This window comes from Cololabis saira, chromosome 4 (genome assembly GCF_033807715.1).
Source record: "Cololabis saira isolate AMF1-May2022 chromosome 4, fColSai1.1, whole genome shotgun sequence".
NCBI lineage: Eukaryota > Metazoa > Chordata > Actinopteri > Beloniformes > Belonidae > Cololabis > Cololabis saira.
The window spans coordinates 1,522,197-1,546,254 of record NC_084590.1 but is presented as its reverse complement, the minus strand read 5'-3'; the positions used below and the strand labels follow the sequence as shown (position 1 = coordinate 1,546,254).

The 24,058-nt window shown below is 39.8% G+C and overlaps 1 protein-coding gene across 1 annotated transcript in view; it reads left to right on the top strand.

The window, feature by feature from the left end:
* The window catches only part of zgc:153039 (uncharacterized protein LOC767698 homolog), a 155,004-nt gene that overhangs the window by 76,639 nt on the left and 54,307 nt on the right, over positions 1–24,058 (top strand). The window contains exons 7-8 of the mRNA XM_061718648.1: positions 9,712–9,869; positions 18,243–18,325. Coding sequence (XP_061574632.1) covers positions 9,712–9,869; positions 18,243–18,325 — 241 coding nt within the window. The remainder of the gene's footprint in view (positions 1–9,711; positions 9,870–18,242; positions 18,326–24,058) is intronic.

Below are 24,058 nucleotides of genomic sequence, written 5' to 3'. Positions count from 1 at the left end.
AATGAACCAGAATCCGTCAGAGTCTCTTTCTCTGATTTCCTCCTCCTGACTCAGACGTCTGACTCCAACCCCCCGACCAATCGGTGGCCTGTAGTGTGATGATGTCAGATACAGCAGCTCAGCAGCTTAGAACCTCAGCAGAATAGATACAGAAAAGTATCTACTCGACACGAGGTTTTTACTTTTTTACTCTCAATTTTCCATATTCACCCAAAGCATGTATACAACAAGAAAGGAGATGGGTTTGGAACAACGTTTCCTTCCTTCCATCATTGTGGTTTGGGTCGCAGTGAAGTTTTATTAAAGTGCTGGATGCGCTCCAGATGGAGAATGGGCTTGCTACTGTTACTCAGTTCACGCTCGATGTTCAGCTTAGATCTGTTCTTCCTTTTCATACAGGGAACACTTTCAAAGCTGATTTCACGGAAGAAGAAATTGGAGAAAAGAAGCAAAATACTCCCGTTCCATCAGAGGATAGTGTGTCCGTCTAATCACCACGGAGGCACCGTTTGTTTTGTGTTTGTTGTACAGTGTTTCGTGACCAAAAGAAAAAAGCTGCAATTAGCCATCATGGTCAAAACACATTTACAGGCCTCAGACTAGTTTTGATTTACGTTCAGTTTGATCAAGCTGGTGGAAACGGTGTCCTTGGAAGCTCTCAGTCCTGTCCAGAGAGAGTTTTTGTTCAAGCCCACGTGGCTCTTGACATAGCAGCCCAAACCAAAATCTTTTTATGATCCCTAGTACCCAGTTGGTGTCAAATTTGTTATTTTTTTTCCCAAATGCCATTATCAGTAAATGATGGAAATACAGTTTGTGTGGCTAGCTCAGCTCTTTCAAGGAATCATTAAAAAAACAAAAAAACAAACGTCATCTTGGATCTATGTAACAAGTCTTCTGCCTGTATCTTTTGCTGTTTGTCACCCAATTGCTTTTACAGCAGAAACGGGGGAAAAAAAAAAGATCACCACAAAATCAACAGCCTCTTGATAATCAGTACAAATACAACAGTTCTGTTTCCTTCGCTGATTAGACCCCGAAAAACAAGAGGGACCATGAACCACTGGTAATGTCTGAGAATCACTAGTCACGGTTACATGTAGTGATGCACCCAAATGAAAATCTGTGACCCAAACCGAAAATAATAATAAACACTTGGCCGAATATCGAACAATACCGAACATGGTTCTTTGGCAGTTTTTCATTTATTTTGCCAATTTTTTCACCATTGCATAAATCAAATACATTTGATGACATGACAATGATGACATGACATGATGACATTACATAAATCAAATAAATTTGATTTAGGCATGCTTTTAAAAGAAAAAAATCTTTTACAAAATTACAAGGTAGAAAACATTTGTTGAACATAAAAAACTGAACATTTTTTAATTTCCCAGCATGTCTTAAATATTCCAGCAGACATTATACCAGCAAAGAACAATAACTTAAAATAAATAAATTAGCAAAATAAATTTTTTGGCCATCTTTGAGCTTACGTTAGGCTTAACTGACTGAACATTGTAACATAGGCCTTAAAACAATAAAAATGCTCAGGGTTTTTTATCATTTCAAATGATAAATCAAACTTGTAGCTGAAAGACTTTGCAGATGTGCCCCCTCTAGATATTTGAGCAGAACATTCATTGCAAACAGCCATCCTTGTTTTATTCTTTGCCACTCTAAAATACTTCCACACTGCTGACATGTTTGCACCGCACCACTTCACTCCACGCTCTTCCACGTTTGATTTCCTCGTCTAAACCTGTAATACATTGATTTATGTTGTTTTGGTTCCACCTGCTGGTGAATGTTAAAATTCTTATGTGGTTAGTTTTTGGTTGGCCAACGATTTATGTGGTGCGCAACAGTTACGGAGCGGCCAGTCTATTTATTTTACAACGCTGTTATTAATTGTTCGTTTTTTTTCCCCCACTTATTCCACCGAACACCAAAAGTGTTTTTTTGCCATTTTCGGCCGAACAATTTCGGTTACCGAACAATCGGTGCATCACTAGTTACATGATGATTTTTAATTCTGAATTAATTATTCAGAATTAAATTATTCAGAATTAAACAATTTTCCTTTGTGTTTAAATGGAAATAGTAATTCTGAATTGAGGTTTACATGGAAAACACGTTTGATCGGCTTTATCCAATTCCTCTTAAGTAACCGGAAGTTAAACTACCGGAAGAAAAACTAACTTAGCCGCTACAACTTTGAAAAGCTCACAATTTTGATGTTTCCTGTTTCCATCTGTTCTTGTAATGATTTCTATTTATTAAATAAATGGTCTCTGCTCTTGACCAGCGTTTACTGCTGCTGCATCTTGAAACTTTGTTTGGAAAACCAGCCCAGTGGAATATAAGCGTCATGGAGACAGACGGGCGAGGGAACGAGCAGAAAGAAAGACCGGAATTAATTTAAAGAGGAATGAGTGTTTACATGATCTGGAATTATTCTATTTGGATTTAAAATCAGAATAAACCAGCCACTTACTTCAGAATTAAGGTTAATTCTGAATGGCCATTTTAATTCAGAATTAGGTGTTTACATGGTCATTTTTACTAATTTTAAATCGAATTCAATTCTGAATTAAAGAGGAATTAAACTTCCCATGTTAACACACTGACTGATCTGTTGTGCTTTCGCCAAAGCCTTTTCAGTCACTATAGTGATCCCATATGAACATATTGAAAATAGTGTGTAATCATTAAGCTAGATAATGCAGAAGTATTAGACATGTCCTGATGAACACTGACCTAACCCTGCAAGAGCAGTTTGAATGCCGTTTCTGAAGCTGGCAGTAACAATACCAATGTTCACACACCTACACGCACCACCACGCAAGCACCCGTTGTCTGTATTTCTTTTAACATCCCATTTGAAAAATAATGCATAATTAATCCATAATGTTTGGCTGAAGTGTGAGTGACTTATCTGAAACACAGACACACGAGATGATGGATTCAGGAATGTATCCACATGAACGCGCAATTGAGCGCATGAATAAAAATGGTAAACAAATGAGCTGAAGAATGGAGTGGGTTGGGAAGAGTGGAAACAATCGACCAGATGATCTGTGGCTCATTCCAGTCACTGAGCTGTTTCCTTCTCTGTTCTACACACGCTCTTTTAATCCGTCACCCGCTCCCCCGTGCTTTTGTCCTCTAGTTCAGTGGCAGAGCTCATCCCAACTGGATAATCTGATCAATAATTACAATCCAGGCCCCACACACACACACACACACACACACACACACACACACACACTGCTCATATACTATACTATACGCAACACATTTTCAAAATAACCAAAACACTTTAACACAAAATGCATTTTGTTTATTCCACAATGACATGACCTAAGATGTTAGACACTTTATACACATTACTGGAGTTGAGGGGGGATGGCATCCCCCCCTGAAATAAAAACGGTCCAAATCATCCCCCCTGAAATAAAAACGGTCCAAATCATCCCCCCCTGAAATAAAAACGGTCCAAATCATCCCCCCCTGAAATAAAAACGGTCCAAATCATCCCCCCCTGAAATAAAAACGGTCCAAATCATCCCGTCTGAAATAAAAACGGTCCAAATCATCCCCCCCTGAAATAAAAACGGTCCAAATCATCCCCCCCTGAAATAAAAACGGTCCAAATCATCCCGTCTGAAATAAAAACGGTCCAAATCATCCCCCCCTGAAATAAAAACGGTCCAAATCATCCCCCCTGTAAAACTGCCATCCCTCCTTTCCATCCCTTATGTCATTTCATCAATGAATGTGGTTTTACTGCTATTTCAACATTTAGAGTCATCACCAGAAAAATAATTTGACAATATTTGACAATTTTCACCTGTTTCAGGTAAATTTTCACTTGAAATAAGTAGGAAAATCTGCCAGTGGGACAAGATTTATCTTCTCATTACAAACAAAAAAATCTTGTTCCACTGGAAGATTTTTCTACTTATTTCAAGTGAAAATCTACTTGAAACAGGTGAAAATTGTTGTTTTTTCCACTGATGAGTCTTGTTTTAAGTGTAATGAGATTTTTTTTTACTAAAATGAGACATTTTAACTAGAAATAAGACAAATATTCTTGTTAAGATTGTGAGTTTTTGCAGTGATCCATTTTACTTATCCTGTGAAGGACAGAGTCATATTGATAAGTTCAGAAAAGTGTTTTTTATTGTTGTGTTTTGATGTATTTGATGTAAGCCCAGTGGATATTTAAAGCTTACAGAAGGCTGCATTTAACTGCTGCTATGTCATTCCTGCAGTATTTCTGCAGGTGTTTTGGTCACTGCTATTATTTGTAATATATTATATTATTTGTAATCAGCACAAATTATCTGTCCCCATATGATCAAATCCACCATCCCCCCTGATTCTTTTTACAACTCAAGTACTGCTTACACACACACACACACACACACACACACACACACACACACACACACACACACACGCACACGTGCAGAGTCATATAATTTGTCTTCACTGCCGCCCAGTTTGCAGGGTCTTTGTTTTTGAGAGCCAGTTTGGATATGTCAAGCTTTTTAAGATTTATTTTGCTCCTGCTGCGTGCCAGAAAAATTAATAATCAACATAAGTTTCGGCCCACATCATCACTCATCTCTCTCTTACATCCACACACAAATACACACTCATAGACACGCACAGCTGTACCCATTATTTATTTTCTTATCTTACTTTGCACTTTTAAACGTGTTTTTGTTTAACAAAAGGTCTGAGACCCCACCATGTAGATAATCCAACAGTTGTTTTTGTGTTTGTCTTGGTGCGTGTTAGAAATATATCAGAAAAGCTGACAACACAAGCCTATTTACACGACTTAGTTGAGTTATCCATATTCACTCTTCGCATTTACATGGGAAGTTTAATTCAGAATTTTTCAAAGTTAAATCCGATGACTAAAATGACTAAAAATGACCATGTAAACACCTAATTCCCAATGAAAATGGCCATTCCGAATTAAACTTAATTCCGAAGTAAGTGGCTGGTTTATTCTGATCTTAAAGGGAACCCTGGCTATTAAGACATGTAGGTCTTAAAAGATAAATGTTGGTATCAATTATAACAATGTGATATAAAAAACCTTTTTTTTTCGATATCTTCGTTTTTATAAAATTTGATAATATAATTTAACTCGTAGGTCGCCATTGTTGTTTACACCGCAATGCACTCTGGGTAGTGACGTCACACGGTTGCACCTGCTGGCCCCCGTACACTGTTGTGACTGTTCAACCAGATAATCCAGAGGATAAACATGTCATCTGTTCAGCCATTTCAATTTGAACCCGAGCGCAAGGTCGAGGAGGAGGACAACACTGAAAACATATCTCAAAATGAGCCAAATGAAGACCAAGAAAGACGGGATGAGGCGAGAGTGGGACAAAATCAATGGTGTCTGTGCAGCAACTGCGTCTCGATGCCAACAGAAAAAGAGAGCGTTTGCTGTCAAGAGCTGTGTTTTTGTCAGCAGCTGTTCACGGTGAACTATTGTGTGATAAAACGTATTCCAATATCAATAATTTTGGAGATTATTAGCATCCACCGCTGTCCTATGCTTTATAAATCATTAGGACAGTGGCGCCGCCAGGATTCAATTTCCTAATAGGCACAGAAACAGTCTGTCCACTGCTCTATACGGCTAATTTCAGGCTCTCACTCGGCCTGAATATTACACTATCCATTAGGGAGAGGATAGGTTGGTTGGCTATTCAAAGTTCAATAAGTATTTCAAAGATCTTTTTTCCTCAAACAAAACTTTGAAGTGACAAATTGGATAACGTGCGCACGGCGCACTGCAGATCTGGTGACATTATTATGCGCACCAGAAACACAGATGCAAACAAACATTATGGTGTCGGCGCACCAGAAACAGATGAAAACACAGCTAAACATTAAAGGTGACGGCGCACCCAGAAACAGATGAAAACACAGCTAAACAGGTGACGGCGCACCAGAAACAGATGAAAACACAGCTAAACAGGTGACGGCGCACCAGAAACAGATGAAAACACAGCTAAACATTAAGGTGATGGCGCACCTACAAAAAAGTAAAAAAAAAAAAGTATTTCAAAGAAATTGGAATTACTATTTCCATGTAAACTCGAAGGAAAATAGTTTGAATCAGAATTATTTAATTCAGAACAATTAATTCAGAATTAAAAAACATGTAACCGTGGCCACTGACAGCTTATCTCAAATGTTAACTATGATGTTATTCCTGATTTTTACTTAAACCTAAGCTTAATTCATTTAACTACAAATAAGTAATTAGGACTCCTTTACTTTACTTTATGATGAACAAAGTAGTTGATGTTTCTGAATTTTGGAGTTGGCGTAACCTTTCAGCAAAGCTCTGTGTTCTTGAATTGTAGTTATTAAGAAACCTGCTTGTGTGCGTTGACTTTGGCTTAGTTCCTTCCATATGAAATATTTGTGTTCTGAGACATTTGGATGGAGTGAACTGCACCTAATATGGCCATGATAATAAGTATTAAAATCAGATGACCTGAAACAAAATGATAAGCGTATTAATTAGCAGGTGGGAAAAGAAGGAAGAGAGAACGAAGGAGTCATTGGTCAAAGAAGAAATAAAGGATTGACATCACACCGAAGGAGACTGAGCTGATGAGGGAGTGAAATAGATGGATTCTGTGTGTGTGAGAGAGAGGGAGGTAGAGAGAGACTGAATTGAGCCACGAAGTCAGATTGAGATGGATAAGGAGAGGGGAAAAATACATTGAACTTTAATTCTCATCTCTAGCTGTGCTGTATTGAAAAGAGGTGGGGGGGGGCAGGCCATAATCATGCACACCCTGCTGTTCTTTTTGTACTCCCTGATCTCTCTTCTCATCGTGAGCAACCCTCTCCTGCACGCACACGTTGAAACACACTTCCAGTGTAGTGGCCCTTTATCCTCCAAGCTCATCATTAGACGCTGGCAGAGTAATCATGTCCCTCCTTTACAGCTCTCCTTTCTCTATCAGACAGTGGCACGTTTATCTCCTAGATCAAATGAGTAAAATTACACACAACCTTATGAAACAGCTCATTGTGATATCTTGTTGTTAGAGAAGTGAAATAACGTATGTCTTCGTATGCTATTGGGTTTCATACAGTTTGGTCTGGAAGAATTTGAACAAATGATAGTTTTTACGACATTCCCTTTATACACTTTGACAATGGATTTGTCCAAATTATTTTGAGCTCCTGAAAATGCAGTTACTTTTCTTAAAATGTCTGTAATTCCTCAATGGTAAATGTTGTTGTGGCAGGGTGGAGGAGCAGCCACTCAGCCGATTGGGCACACCTGTGCCCAATCAACCTCTCCACCCTGCCTGGCTACATAAGAAGTGGCTGCACAGCAGCCAGAGGTCTGCTGGGAGAAGGTTCTGCTGGTGCACGTGTGGCGGTGTGGTTGAATAAAGGAGTTCCTGCACTAAACCCTGTGTCCTCTGTCCTGTCGGTCGGCCCCAGTGGCAACGAGCCTGCTACAGTTGTAATTTTGCGACACCTGTCAAAGAAAAAGCCAGAAGTCTTTTCTTTGGTAACACCTTGATCATTTTATTTCAAATCCATTGTGGTGATGTCTAAAGGCAACATCTTAAAAACTCTGCCACTGCACCCGGCTGTAGATATTTCCCTTCTATTATCTCTTGCTTTGGTGCTCTCTATTACCACCAAAAGCAATCGAAGTGTACCACTTTGTAGCTAAAGCTTGTGAGCTGCTAAACAGACTCAGCACAGGTTGATGTGCAGCTCATTCTCAGCAGAACTCCAGACGGCTCTACAGTCTTTCTTGTTCCATTTAGAGAATTGTTCAGTCCAGCAAGTCAGGCTTCTTTGTCTTTTAGATGAATGGCTCAAATATATGAGGACTATTTTGATTCTAAAATGTGCTGCTTTTGCAATTCTAACAGTTCTATAACCCAATCAAGCTCGTGATTGGTTTAAAGCAGGGGTCTTCATCCGGGGGTCCACGACCCCTAGGGGGGCCGCGGAGGTACTGCAGTGGGTCCAACAACTTAGAAAGAAACTAAGGCAATTTTAACCAAAATAATTTGAGAGTTAAAAATAAATAATATATAGGCTATATATATGTATATGATTGAGAAAACTCCATTAACAGGCCATAATAATCTACTTTTGACACTAACTATTAGACTACTACTATGACACTAACTAGACTATACTAGTCTCCAACTCTACATAAATGATTCCCATGATGTGAGTCATGTGACTAATGTCAACTTTAGAGCGGGAAAACGAGCTAACTAGCTGTTTAAGAAAAGAAAATTCATTTCGAAATTGACTTTCGTATTTCATATTTAACGCTAGTTAGACCTGAAGGATAAATTAGTGACAATAACGAAGCCTAAAGCTGGAGATTGTAACGTTACAGCTCGGCCTAACGTTACTCCTTCCACGTCTGACGACGACAAAGTTTCATCAACTATAAACACATGTAGCTAATAACCCAGTCAGGAATTGGTCAATAAGGTGATATAAGCAGAATAAAACACATTCAAAAGTTATTATAAGTTATTAAAACTTGACATGCTAAAAAAAAGGGAAAAAATAAGAATTAACAGCGGGGGTCCCTGCTCTGTTTTTCTCTCATTCAAGGGTTCCTGGTTTAAAGAAACAGATCAGTGCTGTTGTAGGCTGGTTGTGCTAGCGATATATCTGCTACCTTTTATTTATTGGTAAATTAGATAACAATTAGATATTAAAGCTGCAAGCAGCGATGAACGGGCCCTCGCACTCACGGCCACCGCCCCCATAAGCATATCAGAAATGACACCACCCACGACTCTCTATGTCAAAACATTCAAAAGATAAAGCAGAAAAAAGGGACAACCAATCAGAAGAAGGGGCGGGGCTAATTAAGGCCAATGAAGGTCAAGGACTCATTACAGAATCTGATACAGGTGTGTAGAGATTTCCGTGCATGTACGTCAAACCGTATTGTGGGGCTTGAGGCACAAAGTTTTCTAGGGGGCGCTGTTGAGCCATTAGGCCACGCCCATTAATGCAAACCATTAAATATCACATTTTTCGCCAGGCCTGACTTGCATGCAAAATTTGGTGACTTTTTGGGCACGTTTAGGGGGAAAAAAGGCCCTCCTTTTGTCAGAAAGAAAGAAAGAAAGAAAGAAAGAAAGAAAGAAAGAAAGAAAGAAAGAAAGAAAGAAAGAAAGAAAGAAAGAAAGAAAGAAAGAAAGAAAGAAAGAAAGAAAGAAAGAAAGAAAGAAAGAAAGAAAGAAAGAAAGAAAGAAAGAAAGAAAGAAAGAAAGAAAGAAAGAGAATTCCTACAGATACAATAGGGCCTTCGCACTGAAGGTGCTCGGGCCCTAAATATATAGTCACCTTGCAGTCTGATTAATAGAAAGTCTGAAAAGACCTTACAGAAATGTGGTCTCTACTACACAACATAATCTTTTATCCATCTTTACACAGAACATAACGTCACATATTTTTACAACTTAGAACCGTTAATCACCTAAAAAAAATGGATACTGGGGTGTTTCTGGGGTTAGAAGTCCGTGTTGTTACATTAACATCCTACTTCCCACATGTAGAAAGGTGTGACTGTTTTATCTAGGACTGAAGAGCTTTTCCTTGAAATGAAGGAAAGAATTGCGTGCATTGGTTAATCCTCTTTTCTCTTTCCAGCGTCCTCCTTCAAAGGGATTATAGTTTCCTGAGGGACATCAATGTCTGGAATCCCTTTGTCACCATCGGAGTTTATTGCTCCACACTATCTGCTGCCATGAGCAATCTGATCGGAGCGTCCCGGATCCTCTACGCGCTGGCCAGGGACGACTTGTTCGGTGAGTTAGACTCTCCAGTACTGGAGGAGTCGGATCTGAAACTGCACTTGCATTTCTTTATTTCAGGTAACGAGGAACCCCAAATGTCTCTATCACCACTGCAAAAGCAAAAATCAGGTTAAAGGTTAGAGCCTTCCAACTTTCAGTATTATTGCCATCAAATCAGCTGCAATATTTGGTGAAATAGATCCAAGAAGAGAACCACAATGTTTACATGGGAAGTTTAATTCCTCTTTAATTCAGAATTAAAGTTAAATCCGATTTAAAATGAGTAAAAATTACCATGTAAACACCTAATTCCAAATGAATATGGTCATTCCGAATTAAACTTAATTCCGAAGTAAGTGGCGGGTTTATTCTGATTTTAAATCCGAATAGAATAATTCCAGATCATGTAAACACTCATTCCTCTTTAAATTAATTCCGGTCTTTCTTTCTGCTCGTTCCCTCGTCCGTCTGTCTCCATGACGCTTATATTCCTGCTGGGCTGGTTTTCCAAACAAAGTTTAAAGATGCAGCAGCAGTAAACGCTGGTCAAGAGCAGAGACCATTTATTTAATAAATAGAAATCATTAAAAGAACAGATGGAAACAGGAAACATCAAAATTGTGAGCTTTTCAAAGTTGTAGAGGCTAAGTTAGTTTTTCTTCCGGTAGTTTAACTTCCGGTCCCCCCCCTATCCAATCAGAACCTTCCCAACCCCCAGACCTGGAGAGGAATTGGAGAAAGACCATCAAACGTGTTTTCCGTGTAAATCTCAATTCAGAATTACTATTTCCATGTAAACTCGAAGGAAAATAGTTTAAATCTGAATTATTTAATTGGGAATAATTAATTCAGAATTAAAATCCGTGGCCACTGACTCATGGATAGAAGTGGAGCGAAAGCAATGCAAGAATCCCTGTTTCTCACTTACCCTTCCTTCCAATTTAGTTAAAGAAGAGCTGCTTTAACAGCCTTACAATTAATTCAAGTCTGACAGCCTGGTGGACAGCAATCGATGCAATGACAAAATCCTCTTTAACACCTTGTAAATTCACTTCAATCTGGCCCAACCCTGATTTCCAGTTATTCAAGAACACCCTCTTATTTCCCATCATAACACAAAGGTATCACTCACTTGCATCATGTTTTTATGATTTACCAGTTTATATCTTTGAACACGTTAGCCCAGAGGTTTGGTATTTGGAGACAAAAATACATTACCAACAATGAAAATTCAGATAACACACCAAGTACAATCATTCCCGGACTATTGAGGACACCTGAATATAAGCCACTCCCACTAGATTTAAAAAGAAAACAGATTGTGTACATATATAAGCACGCTTGTCTATAAGCCACAGGTGTCTGCAAGGTTAAATGTGTAGGCAGCATGAAGCACGTCGGCCCGTAAAAATGCATAAATTAGCCGCATCGTTGTTAAAGCTGCAGGGTTCAAAGCATATTTAAAAAGTAGCGGTTTTAGTCCGGAAAGTACGGTACTCATTTGTACTTTGCACGAAACCACATAAAGAAATCCCTTTAGGAAAGGTTTGCGGTATCGTTGAGAAGAATACTTTATTAGATTAGATTGTCCTTTATTCCTCCCTCAGTGGGGAGATTCACTTTGTGCAGCAGCAGTACACACAGCATTTATTGCTTCTTGAAAGTTAAAAAGAACATACTGATAGTGGAAGCAAACGGCAACGTCTGGTTTTCTGGCTAGAGTTCAGTGTAGAAATAAGAAAAGGGCAGTTTCTTGAACGACCCCTGAGGCTGAACTGGCTCTGAACTGAGTCAGTCTCCAGTGTCCCGAGGTTCAAGCAGAAACAAACTCATTTAATCCTGGTACAAATAGTCTTGCGGTGCGTCTGAAATGCCATACTAAACTTACACAAAAGGTATACTTAAGTCTGGCACAGTTTTGAGTAAATATCAGTAGTGTGCATTAATTGGGACGTACTACTCAGAGACACACGGCACTTCCTGCCGTTGGGAGGGGGAGTTGTTACCATGGTACCATGGTTACCATCATTAGTGTGTGTTCTAGAATAGTGACGTTCATGGTGCCAGTGTGTTGCAGTAGCTCTTTCGATTGTTACACTGACTACAGTCTGTCCGGAAAGTATTCAGAACGCTTCACTTCTCCCACATTATTTTATGTTACAGCCCTATTGATAATAGGAATAAATTCATTTTTTTTCTCAGAATTCTACACAAAATACCCCATAATGACAACATGAAAGAAGTTTTGTTATGATTTTGGTAAATGTATAAAAAATAAAAAACTATAAATATCACCTGTGCATAAGTACTCAGAACGTTTGCCATGAAGCTCAAAATTGAGCTCTGGTTCATTCTGTTTCCACTGATCTCTCTCAAGTTGTTTCTACAGCTTAATGGGAGTCCACCTGTGGTGAATTCAGTTGATTGGACTTGATTTGGAAAGACACACACCTGTCTATATAAGCTCTCACAGTTGGCAGTGCATGTTGCAACACAAACCAAACATGAAGTCAAAAGAATTGTCTTCAGACCTCCCAAACAGGATTGTTTCGAGGCACAAATCTGGAGAAGGGTACAGAAAAATGTCTGCTGCTTTGAAGGTCCCAGTGAGCACTGTGGCCTGCATCATCCTTAAATGAAAGAAGTTTGGAACCACCAGGAATCTCCCTAGAGCTGGCCGCCCGCCTAAGCTGAGCAATCGGGGGAGAAGGGCCTTAGTCAGAGAGGTGACCAAGGACCCGACGGTCACTCTGTCACAACTCCAGCGTTCCTCTGTGGAGAGAGGAGAAACTTCAAGAAGGACAACCATCTCTGCAGCAATCCACCAATCAGGCTTGTATGGTAGAGTGGCCAGACGCAAGCCCCTCCTTACTAAAAAGCACATGGCAGCCCGACTGGAGTTTGCCAAAAGGCACCTGGAGGACTCTCAGACCATGAGAAAAAAAAATCCTCTGGTCTGATGAGACAAAGATTGAACTATTTGGCATGAATTCCACGCGTCGTGTTTGGTGGAGACCAGGCACCTGGAGAACACCTGGAGAACACCATCCCTACAGTGAAGCATGGTGGTGGCAGCATCATGCTGTGGGGGTGTTTTCCATCAGCAGGACCTGGGCGACTAGTCAGGATTGAGGGAAAGATGAATGCAGCCATGTACAGAGACATCTTGGATGAAAACCTGATCCAGAGTGCTGTTGACCTCAGACTAGGACGACGCTTCATCTTTCAGCAGGACAACGACCCAAAGCACACAGCCAAAATATCAAAGGAGTGGCTTCAGAACAACCATGTCAATGTCCTTGAGTGGCCCAGCCAGAGCCCAGACCTGAATCCCATCAACATCTCTGGAGAGATCTGAACATGGCTGTACACCGACGCACCCCATCCAACCTGATGGAGCTTGAGAGGGTCTGTGAGGAAGAATGGGCAAAACTGCCCAAGAATAGGTGTGCCAAACTTGTAGCAACCTATTCAAAAAGACTTGAGGCTGTAATTGCTGCCAGAGGAGCTTCTACAAAGTATTAAGCAAATGTTATGAACAGGGCTGCACATAATTATTTTGGTCTGGTGCTCAGAGGAGCCCCTGGATATGTGACTTGGGCCTCCAAAAACGCGGTGACCCGTCTCGCCGGGTCAATAAAAGAGGGATGCAGGAATAAGTTATAGGCGAAACGATATTTATTCACTTATAAAGATGAATTAACAAATTATGGTGCGTGTTAGTCTGTAGAGTCAGTATAAAAGTTACAGTTTTTATCGGCCAGATTGGGATGCTCACGGCATATTTTGCACCTAGGGTTGCCAACTTTCAGAAATAGAAATAAAGGACGCCCCGATTTCAGCAGCGCAGGAGCCAAAAAAAAGCCCCAAAACTTCTAAACTGCATAAAAATGTGTTTATTTTATATGAAAAAACGTGTTCTTTAATAGCATTGAACTTGCATGACTGTACAGACAGCCAACCATATAGCAGCTGAAATAGCCTCCTATGCTCTGTATGTCCACATCAGCCAAGGTGTAGAATATTGCTTCAGGTGAAGAATAGGGTGTAAAAGTTAACTTATTTCAATAATTCAACTTAAAAGGTGAAACTAATATATTACCTAGTCTTATTACATGCAAAGGAAGATATGTTGAACCTTTATTTGTTATAATTTTGATGATGGATTGTTTATTGATTTCATATATAATATAATATTCAACTTTTTATTTTTATTTATTTTTTATTTGGGGTTTTCATAAACTGTGAGCCATAATCAGAGAGCAGCGTCTTGCTGGTGCAGGTAACTGCTGCACGCAGTGACGGACACTGGCTGATTTATGGTTCCGCGTTGCACCAACGCAGAGCTTACGGGGTAGGATACGCGGGAACGCGAACCTACGGTGCGCGTCGCCGCGTAACATCATGCAGCCACTTCTCGGCGAACACACGTTTTCTGTTCGGGTAGTGGTTCAGTTTGGCGTCTCTTTGTAGTTGGTGGTGGTGGAACGCCAAAATAATTACTTAATGGCGCTTGCTTCTTGGACATTTTGACGAGACGTGTCGGGGTTTGTTCAGTAAAGCTGATCCTTCCATCTCTTCCTGCCCAACCCACCGCCGCCACGAGCATGGAGGGGGAGTAAGGACGCGCTGTGATTGGCCAGTACCAACTTTGAGTGGCAGTTCTGGGGAAAAGCTCTCGCAAGAGATTTTTTAATATTAGTATTCTGGTCTGGCCATAACCAATAATATGAGCCCCAGCTGTTGGTACGCAAAAGCGCCTCGCAGCACAAGATTGACAGCGCACTGTGGATTTTGACGGCGCATGCGCTCTGGCGGCCCACTTATGTGCAGCCCTGGTTATAAATATACTTATGCTCATATGTTTTCTTGTTATTTTTATTTTTAATAAATTTACAAAAGTCGCATCAAAACTTCTTTCATGTTGTCATTATGGGGTGTTTTGTGTAGAATTCTGAAAAAAGAAATTAATTTATTCCTATTATCAATAGGGCTGTAACATAAAAGAATGTGGGACCTGAAGCGTTCTGAATACTTTCCGGACTGACTGTACGTTTACATGCAGTCAAAATTTGGGTTATTGCTAATATTCCGGTTACTGAAACATTGGGAATATTCCGTTTCCATGGTAATTAATCATTCAGGATATATGGATCAAACCGGCGAAGCACGGAGAACGTGATGACGCAATTCCCGTCATTTCCACTTCTTCTTCCTGTATCCAAATTCAAAACAAATCCTGCTTCGCGCAACTTTTCTCTCACCTTCTTATAAATCTGGCTATCCCTGTACATTCTACCGTCTACAAATGCAGAAATGTTCATATCCTTCATTACATTTATGAAGTGATTAGTCTCCTCCTGGTCTTGGTTTCTCCGTGTTTATAAGAACTTCCTGGACTCAAAAGACCAGGATTCCTTGTGAACAGAGCATGTGCAGAAAACAAATTCCTGTTCCGTTTGATGGGGATATTCCGTTTGGTGTTTACATGACCCAATATTCGGGTTTTAAAAGGAGTAACCCAGGGCTCATATTGGGGTTTAAAAACCTGAATATGAGCAAATTCAAAGGGGTTATTGGTGTTTACATGGCCGCGCAAATTCGGGTTATTGCCAATATTTGGGTTTTAAAAGGATTATTGATGCATGTGAACGCAGTTATAGTTTTTAGTTTTTAAACTCAGTTGTTTTCATTGATAGCATTGATTTTTCTTTTATGTATTTTTTTTAATAAAGTTTGTGCCCCTTGAGGGATTTCCTTCATTACTTATGCAGTTTTTACCACTTGTTATGATGAGTAACTGTAACCCACATGAAACAAGTGGTTACTAAACCTGTGTATGTGATTTAGTGGTGTAATGTCCTGCCCGACCACAGAGTGCTGCACCGGTTATGTACGTGTCTCGGGCAGTTCCCTCTCTTCCGGTTAAGACGTCAACCTGAAAAGCCCGTCTGAACAAACTAAAGGACTCCTGGAAGTGAATCCTGTGTGTGATAAAGCTAATGGAGGAGTTAGGGCCCTCTCGTTAGGGCCCTCTCGTTGTGAGCTCCCATTGGTTTATTTTGTAGACCAGAACTGGATCATTCTGAATCCTTGCGGGTTCACTGGCAAGCCAATTTTAAGAGACGATCGACTGTGGAAGGACACGGTGTGGCCGGCCGTGAGGTTACCGTGGTTACCGCCCTGAGAAGACATCAGGACCATCGACTCATTCCATCTATTCAAGTCCAGATAAGACCAACACAATAAGGCCGCGTTCAGACTGCAGGCAAATCTGATTCATATCTGATTCCTTCTCATATCCGATTTTCAGGGCTGACTGTCCACACTGTTTTTAGCAAGTGTTCATATCGGATATGGCTCTGTTCAGACTGGGCCACATCATTGACTGATCTGACGGGTTGCCGTAGCAACGACGTCGGAGCGGAGGCGTCACCCAGCGCGTGTATTGTGTGAAGTCATGTATTTCTTTTATATATATATAAAAAATCCCAAAATATCTGTACCGTTTCTGATTGGGTCGGCACTGCGCATCATTTTTAGACATAACAATGAACGCATACCGCAAAAGTTGTGTCTCGGCGGAGGGACCCGAAGTACCAGCAAAATGAGAAACAGAGAAAGGTGTTCAGAACAAAACCACCAGCAAACTAACAAACCAACCAACAAAGCTCAGAGTTAACAAAACAAACCAGCAATGAACAACTGGCAGCCCCGCTCAATAACCTCTCCTCCTGATGAGCTGACGGGCTGCAGGTTCAGCTCACAGCGCGACTGAAGGCTGATTTATGGTTCCGCGTTACACCGACGCAGAGCCTACGGCGTAGGGTACGCAGCGACACGCACCGTACGTGGAAATGCAGTCTTTTTTTCTGCTATTAAAACATGATTTGTAATGTGAATTTGCAACACTCAAACTACAAATAATAGTTTTTGACGTGACATCAGAGATTGTACATGCTCTCTGTGAAAGGATGAGTAGCTCCACAACTGGAAATGGGCGGGTGGTTTGGAGCGTCTGGGACAGTCATATCCGATCTGAGTGTTTGGAGCTGTTCAGACTGAGACGCATCTGCCCAAATGCGATATGGATCGGATATGAAACTACCTCCCGGAGGTGGTTTCCATCTGGTTTGCAAAAATCGGATATCATGCGGTTTGGGACTGTTCAGACTTCAAAAGAGTCATCCAGTTTCAATCTGGATGGGCTAAAAATCGGATATTTGCCTGCAGTCTGAACGCGGCCTAAAACTACCCGGGTAGCGTTAGAAACACCAAGTCAAAAAGAACTAATCTCTCCTTTCACTTTAAAGGAGACGAGCATTCAAGAGAGAGAAAAACTCAGATCTTTAATCTCTGGAAAAAAGGGACACTTTTATTTGAACTTTGTTTTATTTTATTTCAGTTTTTTGTATTCTGAAAGAGCTCTATTTTGTAACGTATGCTATATTTTTCTGTGCCAATACACTGCCATATAATTGCTACTGAGGCAATAAAAGTTGTCACTGTTCAACTTCACGTCCACTCTCTCCTCGTGAGTCAATTAATTAATTCAAGGTATCCATATTCATTCCGCCCCTAGGTGAATGTTAGGGTGCTTTCACACCGGTTCAAAGCTGTTAACAAATGCCATGAACCAGCTGTTCTCTGATTGGTCAGAAATGAACGCGGAAGGAGTTTCCTCTTCCGTCCCCCGGGATAAACAACAAGCCCCTTTCACAGCCCCTTTTGAACGGGTTGTGATAAAGACTTGTGGGTGGTGTCATCGGACTCGGTATTGAGTCCTTGACCTTCATTGGCCTGAATTAGCCCCGCCCCTTCTTCTGATTGGTTGTCCCTATTCTCTGCCATAACTTTTGAATGGTTTGACATAAAGAGTCGTGAGTGGTGTCATCGAATTTAGTTTTGAGTCGTTGACCTTAATTGGTGAAAATTGCACGCGCGAGGGCCCGTTCATCGCTGCTTGCAGCTTTAATTAATATTATTATTATTAATTCCAAATCTTCGAGTGCAATGCATGAGAGTGCTGCCAATTAGTGCACAATATGTTAACAAGTTAGAAATTAGTAACTGGAAATACATTTGTAATTAGAAATTAGCAGATTTAAGAGACGTGGAGATGGGATCAATTGGATTCTTTTTGGTTGTTTTACATAACATAGAAAAAATAGCTATTACCTGTTTTTATGTGATCGGTCTCCACCCCAGCCGGGAAGGTGTTGTTTTCTCTGGTTAATTGTTTTTTTCAATAGAAAAAATGGAAGCTCACTTGAAGCTTTTAAATTTGAAATACGAGGAAGCATGACTCCCGCAAGCGTGAAAATGCTAAACTACTGATAACATACTGTATATGTGAATGAATATTTTTGTCTTTCATCCCTGCAGGTAAAGTGTTGTCTCCAGCTAAGAGGACGTCCCGCAGCGGCAACCCCTGGGTTTCTGTGCTCATGTCCTGGTTTCTCGTGCAGGTTAGTAGATGTGCACCTTTGTTAAAAGTAGTACTGGTACTAATAAACAAAATGGAAAAGCAGTATTAAAATAAAACATAGAGAAACAAATGCTTAAAATCAACTAAATTATTGATATTTCCTTTCTGGATGACAAATGCAAGGTCAGGAATGTCTTTTAAATAATGCACCTGGGCTAACTGGTTTGCTGATGTGCTTGAGCTTTTTCTCTTGAATTTCATTTATGAAACACACTTCACCAATAAAAATGTGGATTTCAAATCTTCTCTTCTTAGTGTATTCAATTGATTAGTCATGCACTGCAATTTTGCAATGTCCTAGAATTCTAATTCTTTATTTTGGGACCTTTAGCAGATATGAGATTAAAATGCACTTAATTAATTATAAATCCTGTAATCAATTAGATTCATTTTTTTTATCGCCTGACAGCACTAGTTAATATACCTGTCAATAATGACCATCTTCATATTCTTCTTTGCATGAGTAGTTGAGCGGAGTAGGTTTTTTTTCTTTTTTCTTTTTAATTCTGCATCTATGGATGCCGCAGCAAACTGTTCGTAAACACTAGGCCATTAGATCCCACTATTGTCGCATGATGATGAATGTGTGTTTAACGCGCGTTGGGACAATGAAAATCCTTTATCAAAATGATTCAGAAAAACTAGTGTATATATGTATATATATATATATATATATATATATATATATATATATATATATATATTGGGCCATCTTATTTATCTGATCTGCTTTTACTGTATCAACCCTCACGGACCCTGAGGTCCTCTGGTACCGGCCTTTTAACCATTCCCCGAACCGCGACCAAAACCCACGGTGAGGCTGCATTCAGCCATTATGGCCCCTCTTTATGGAACAGCCTGCCAGAGAACCTCAGGGCCGCAGAGAATGTTGATATTTTTAAAAGGAGGCTCAAGACACACCTTTTTAGTTTGGCTTTTATCTGATCTTATTTACCTAGTGTTTTTAGCTATGTATTGTGTGTACTTCTTTAGCTCTTTTATCATCTCTAAAACTTTAATCCATTTTAGTGACTTTTTACTTTATGTTATTTATTATTCATCTTAAGTTTTATATATATTTCTCTAAAATTTTACACTTTTAGGCATTTTTTTACTTTCTCTTAATCTTTTAGTTTTTAGCTCCAGTGTTTCTTCAAGGGGGTCGTTCACACTGGGAGGTGTGCCTGCTCCGCCCATGGGGGTGTCGTCATGGGGATCCCTCAGGCCTGGGTAGCTGGGGGGGGGCTCCACCTTCTGTGTGGGGTCTGCCCCAGTCTGTCCGGGTTGGGGGGGTCTCTGTGGGGATGCTTCTGGTGGTCGTGGTCGGTGATGCCTCTCGGTGTGGACGGCCACCCATAGGTAGTGTTTTCCTCACCTGGATCGTTAGTGCTAAGCCATGTCACCAGTCCACTTATTGTGTGTGTGTGTGTGTGGGTGTGGGAGTGTGTGCACAGGTATATGAGTGTGAGTGAGTGTGTGTGTACCATGGGGGGTGGGGTCGTATGGAATGTTTTAAATTGTGTTTTTTTTTTTTTTATTGTTATTTTATTCTGTATGTAAAGCACCATGTGTTGCATTTTATATTGTATGATTTGGCGCTATACAAATAAATAAAGTTTAAGTTTAAGTTTAAGTTTATATATATATATACCGTATATATATATATATATATACCGTATATATATATATATATATATATATATATATATATATATACCGTATATATATATATATATATATATATATATATATATACCGTATATATATATATATATATATATACCGTATATATATATATATATATATACCGTATATATATATATATATATATACCGTATATATATATATATACGGTATATATATATATATATATATACGGTATATATATATATATATATATACGGTATATATATATATATATATATATATATATATATATACCGTATATATATATATATATATATATATATATATATATATACCGTATATATATATATATATATATATATATATATATATATATATATACGGTATATATATATATATATATATACCGTATATATATATATATATATATATATATATACCGTATATATATATATATATATATACCGTATATATATATATATATATATATATATATATATATACAGACACACACACAGACTGGACAGGGAGATCAAAATTTCCAATTCACTTGAAGAAACTGGACTCTGATAAATATGACTTTAACCAAAATAATGCAGTTCCTTGTGTTTCAATTTCCTGTTCAGTCTTCTAAAATAGAATGTTGTGATTAAGTTTATCAGACACAGCACTCCGATCTTCCAGGCCGAGTATCGGACAAGTTCACTGTCTGAGGCCACGAGGAGATTGTTTGTGAATTTCAACGGTACTGTTTCCTGTACCAAGTTGTGATGTGAAACCTCACTGAATCATTTCCATTCAAATGGCCAGTTAGTACATTAACAACATTATTTTTTTCAGGAACTTATAAGAGATAAAAGGGATTTGATATAGGTTTAATAATATAGCACTGCAGGGTCAAGACTTTTCTCTTTTTGTAAAGCAGAGGTTTTAATTAAAACAACGTTAGAAGCCTGTTGATACTGGCCAATTGATTAGATACAGCAAGTAAACATTAATGAAGGGAAATAAGTAGATGAACAGCCTAGTTGTGACGGCTCAAAGAGATGTTAATTGCTTAGATGAAGAACAGGAATCTAGTGTATTCTTCGGCTGAATTGCAAGAGCAAGATTTATTAGGATTAATGGAGTGTTTGTAATTAGTTTAATTAAAGTAGTTCAATTAGTTATTAGTTTAGTTATACTTTAAATTTATAACTAAATTGAATTGAATTTCCTTCTTCAGCACTTTTGTGCTGAAGAATATTATACTGAAATTGTTTCAGAATATGTGAACATTTTATTTCTTTATTTCTGAGAATCTTTGCCCCTTTTCAGATGTTTTTTTTAATTCCCAATAATGTAACTGCTCTATTGCCAGTTAACCAAGGCAAGTTTATTTATAGAGCACAATTAAACACAAGATAATTCAAAGTGCTTTACATCGACATTAAAAGCGGCAAGACACAATTAAAACATAAATAACAAATAAAATAAAATGATAAGATGAAATAAAATGAAGAGAACAGAGGTAAAATAATAAAAAGCACCAGTTGTAAGGGCGGTAAAGTACAGCAGGTAAGTATTTAATTAAACAGTAATGTTTTTATCCTGATTTAAAGGATCTACAGTTGGAGCAGACCTCAGGTCTACAGGAAGTTTGTTCCACCGGTGAGGAGCAGAATAACTGAACGCTGATGAACCTTGCTTGGTTCTGGTTCTGCAACCACAACAAACCAGATCCAGATGAAGCTCAGGGGTCTGGGAGCTTCATAGGAACTAACAGATCCAGATGAACCTCAGGGGTCTGGGAGCTTCATAGGAACTAACAGATCCAGATGAACCTCAGGGGTCTGGGAGCTTCATAGGAACTAACAGATCCAGATGAACCTCAGGGGTCTGGGAGCTTCATAGGAACTAACAGATCCAGATGAACCTCAGGGGTCTGGGAGCTTCATAGGAACTAACAGATCCAGATGAAGCTCAGGGGTCTGGGAGCTTCATAGGAACTAACAGATCAAGCATGTATTTTGGTCCAAGACCATTCAGATCTTTGTAGACCAGCAGGAAGATTTTAAACTCTATCCTTTGACTCACTGGAAGCCAGCGTAGTGATTTCATGCCCGGTGTAATATGGTCCAGTTTCCTGGTGTAATGTGGTCCAGTTTCTTGGTGTAATGTGGTCCAGTTTCCTGGTGTAATATGGTCCAGTTTCCTGGTGTAATATGGTCCAGTTTCCTGGTGTAATATGGTCCAGTTTCCTGGTGTAATGTGGTCCAGTTTCTTGGTGTAATGTGGTCCAGTTTCCTGGTGTAATATGGTCCAGTTTCCTGGTGTAATATGGTCCAGTTTCCTGGTGTAATATGGTCCAGTTTCCTGGTGTAATATGGTCCAGTTTCCTGGTGTAATGTGGTCCAGTTTCCTGGTGTAATATGGTCCAGTTTCCTGGTGTAATGTGGTCCAGTTTCCTGGTGTAATATGGTCCAGTTTCCTGGTGTAATGTGGTCCAGTTTCCTGGTGTAATATGGTCCAGTTTCCTGGTGTAATGTGGTCCAGTTTCCTGGTGTAATGTGGTCCAGTTTCCTGGTGTAATATGGTCCAGTTTCCTGGTGCAATATGGTCCAGTTTCCTGGTGTAATGTGGTCCAGTTTCCTGGTGTAATATGGTCCAGTTTCCTGGTGTAATATGGTCCAGTTTCCTGGTGTAATATGGTCCAGTTTCCTGGTGTAATGTGGTCCAGTTTCCTGGTGTAATGTGGTCCAGTTTCCTGGTGTAATACGGCCCAGTTTCCTGGTGTAATATGGTCCAGTTTCCTGGTGTAATATGGTCCAGTTTCCTGGTGTAATATGGTCCAGTTTCCTGGTGTAATGTGGTCCAGTTTCCTGGTGTAATACGGTCCAGTTTCCTGGTGTAATACGGTCCAGTTTCCTGGTGTAATATGGTCCAGTTTCCTGGTGTAATGTGGTCCAGTTTCCTGGTGTAATATGGTCCAGTTTCCTGGTGTAATGTGGTCCAGTTTCCTGGTGTAATATGATCCAGTTTCCTGGTGTAATATGGTCCAGTTTCCTGGTGTAATGTGGTCCAGTTTCCTGGTGTAATACGGTCCAGTTTCCTGGTGTAATGTGGTCCAGTTTCCTGGTGTAATGTGGTCCAGTTTCCTGGTGTAATGTGGTCCAGTTTCCTGGTGTAATATGGTCCAGTTTCCTGGTGTAATGTGGTCCAGTTTCCTGGTGTTTCCTGGTGTAATATGGTCCAGTTTCCTGGTGTAATATGGTCCAGTTTCCTGGTGTAATGTGGTCCAGTTTCCTGGTGTTTCCTGGTGTAATATGGTCCAGTTTCCTGGTGTAATATGGTCCAGTTTCCTGGTGTAATATGGTCCAGTTTCCTGGTGTAATATGGTCCAGTTTCCTGGTGTAATATGGTCCAGTTTCCTGGTGTAATATGGTCCAGTTTCCTGGTGTAATATGGTCCAGTTTCCTGGTGTAATATGGTCCAGTTTCCTGGTGTAATGTTGTCCAGTTTCCTGGTGTAATATGGTCCAGTTTCCTGGTGTAATGTGGTCCAGTTTCCTGGTGTAATATGGTCCAGTTTCCTGGTGTAATGTGGTCCAGTTTCCTGGTGTAATGTGGTCCAGTTTCCTGGTGTAATATGGTCCAGTTTCCTGGTGTAATATGGTCCAGTTTCCTGGTGTAATATGGTCCAGTTTCCTGGTGTAATGTTGTCCAGTTTCCTGGTGTAATATGGTCCAGTTTCCTGGTGTAATGTGGTCCAGTTTCCTGGTGTAATGTGGTCCAGTTTCCTGGTGTAATGTTGTCCAGTTTCCTGGTGTAATATGGTCCAGTTTCCTGGTGTAATATGGTCCAGTTTCCTGGTGTAATATGGTCCAGTTTCCTGGTGTAATGTGGTCCAGTTTCCTGGTGTAATATGGTCCAGTTTCCTGGTGTAATGTGGTCCAGTTTCCTGGTGTAATATGGTCCAGTTTCCTGGTGTAATGTGGTCCAGTTTCCTGGTGTAATGTGGTCCAGTTTCCTGGTGTAATATGGTCCAGTTTCCTGGTGTAATGTGGTCCAGTTTCCTGGTGTAATGT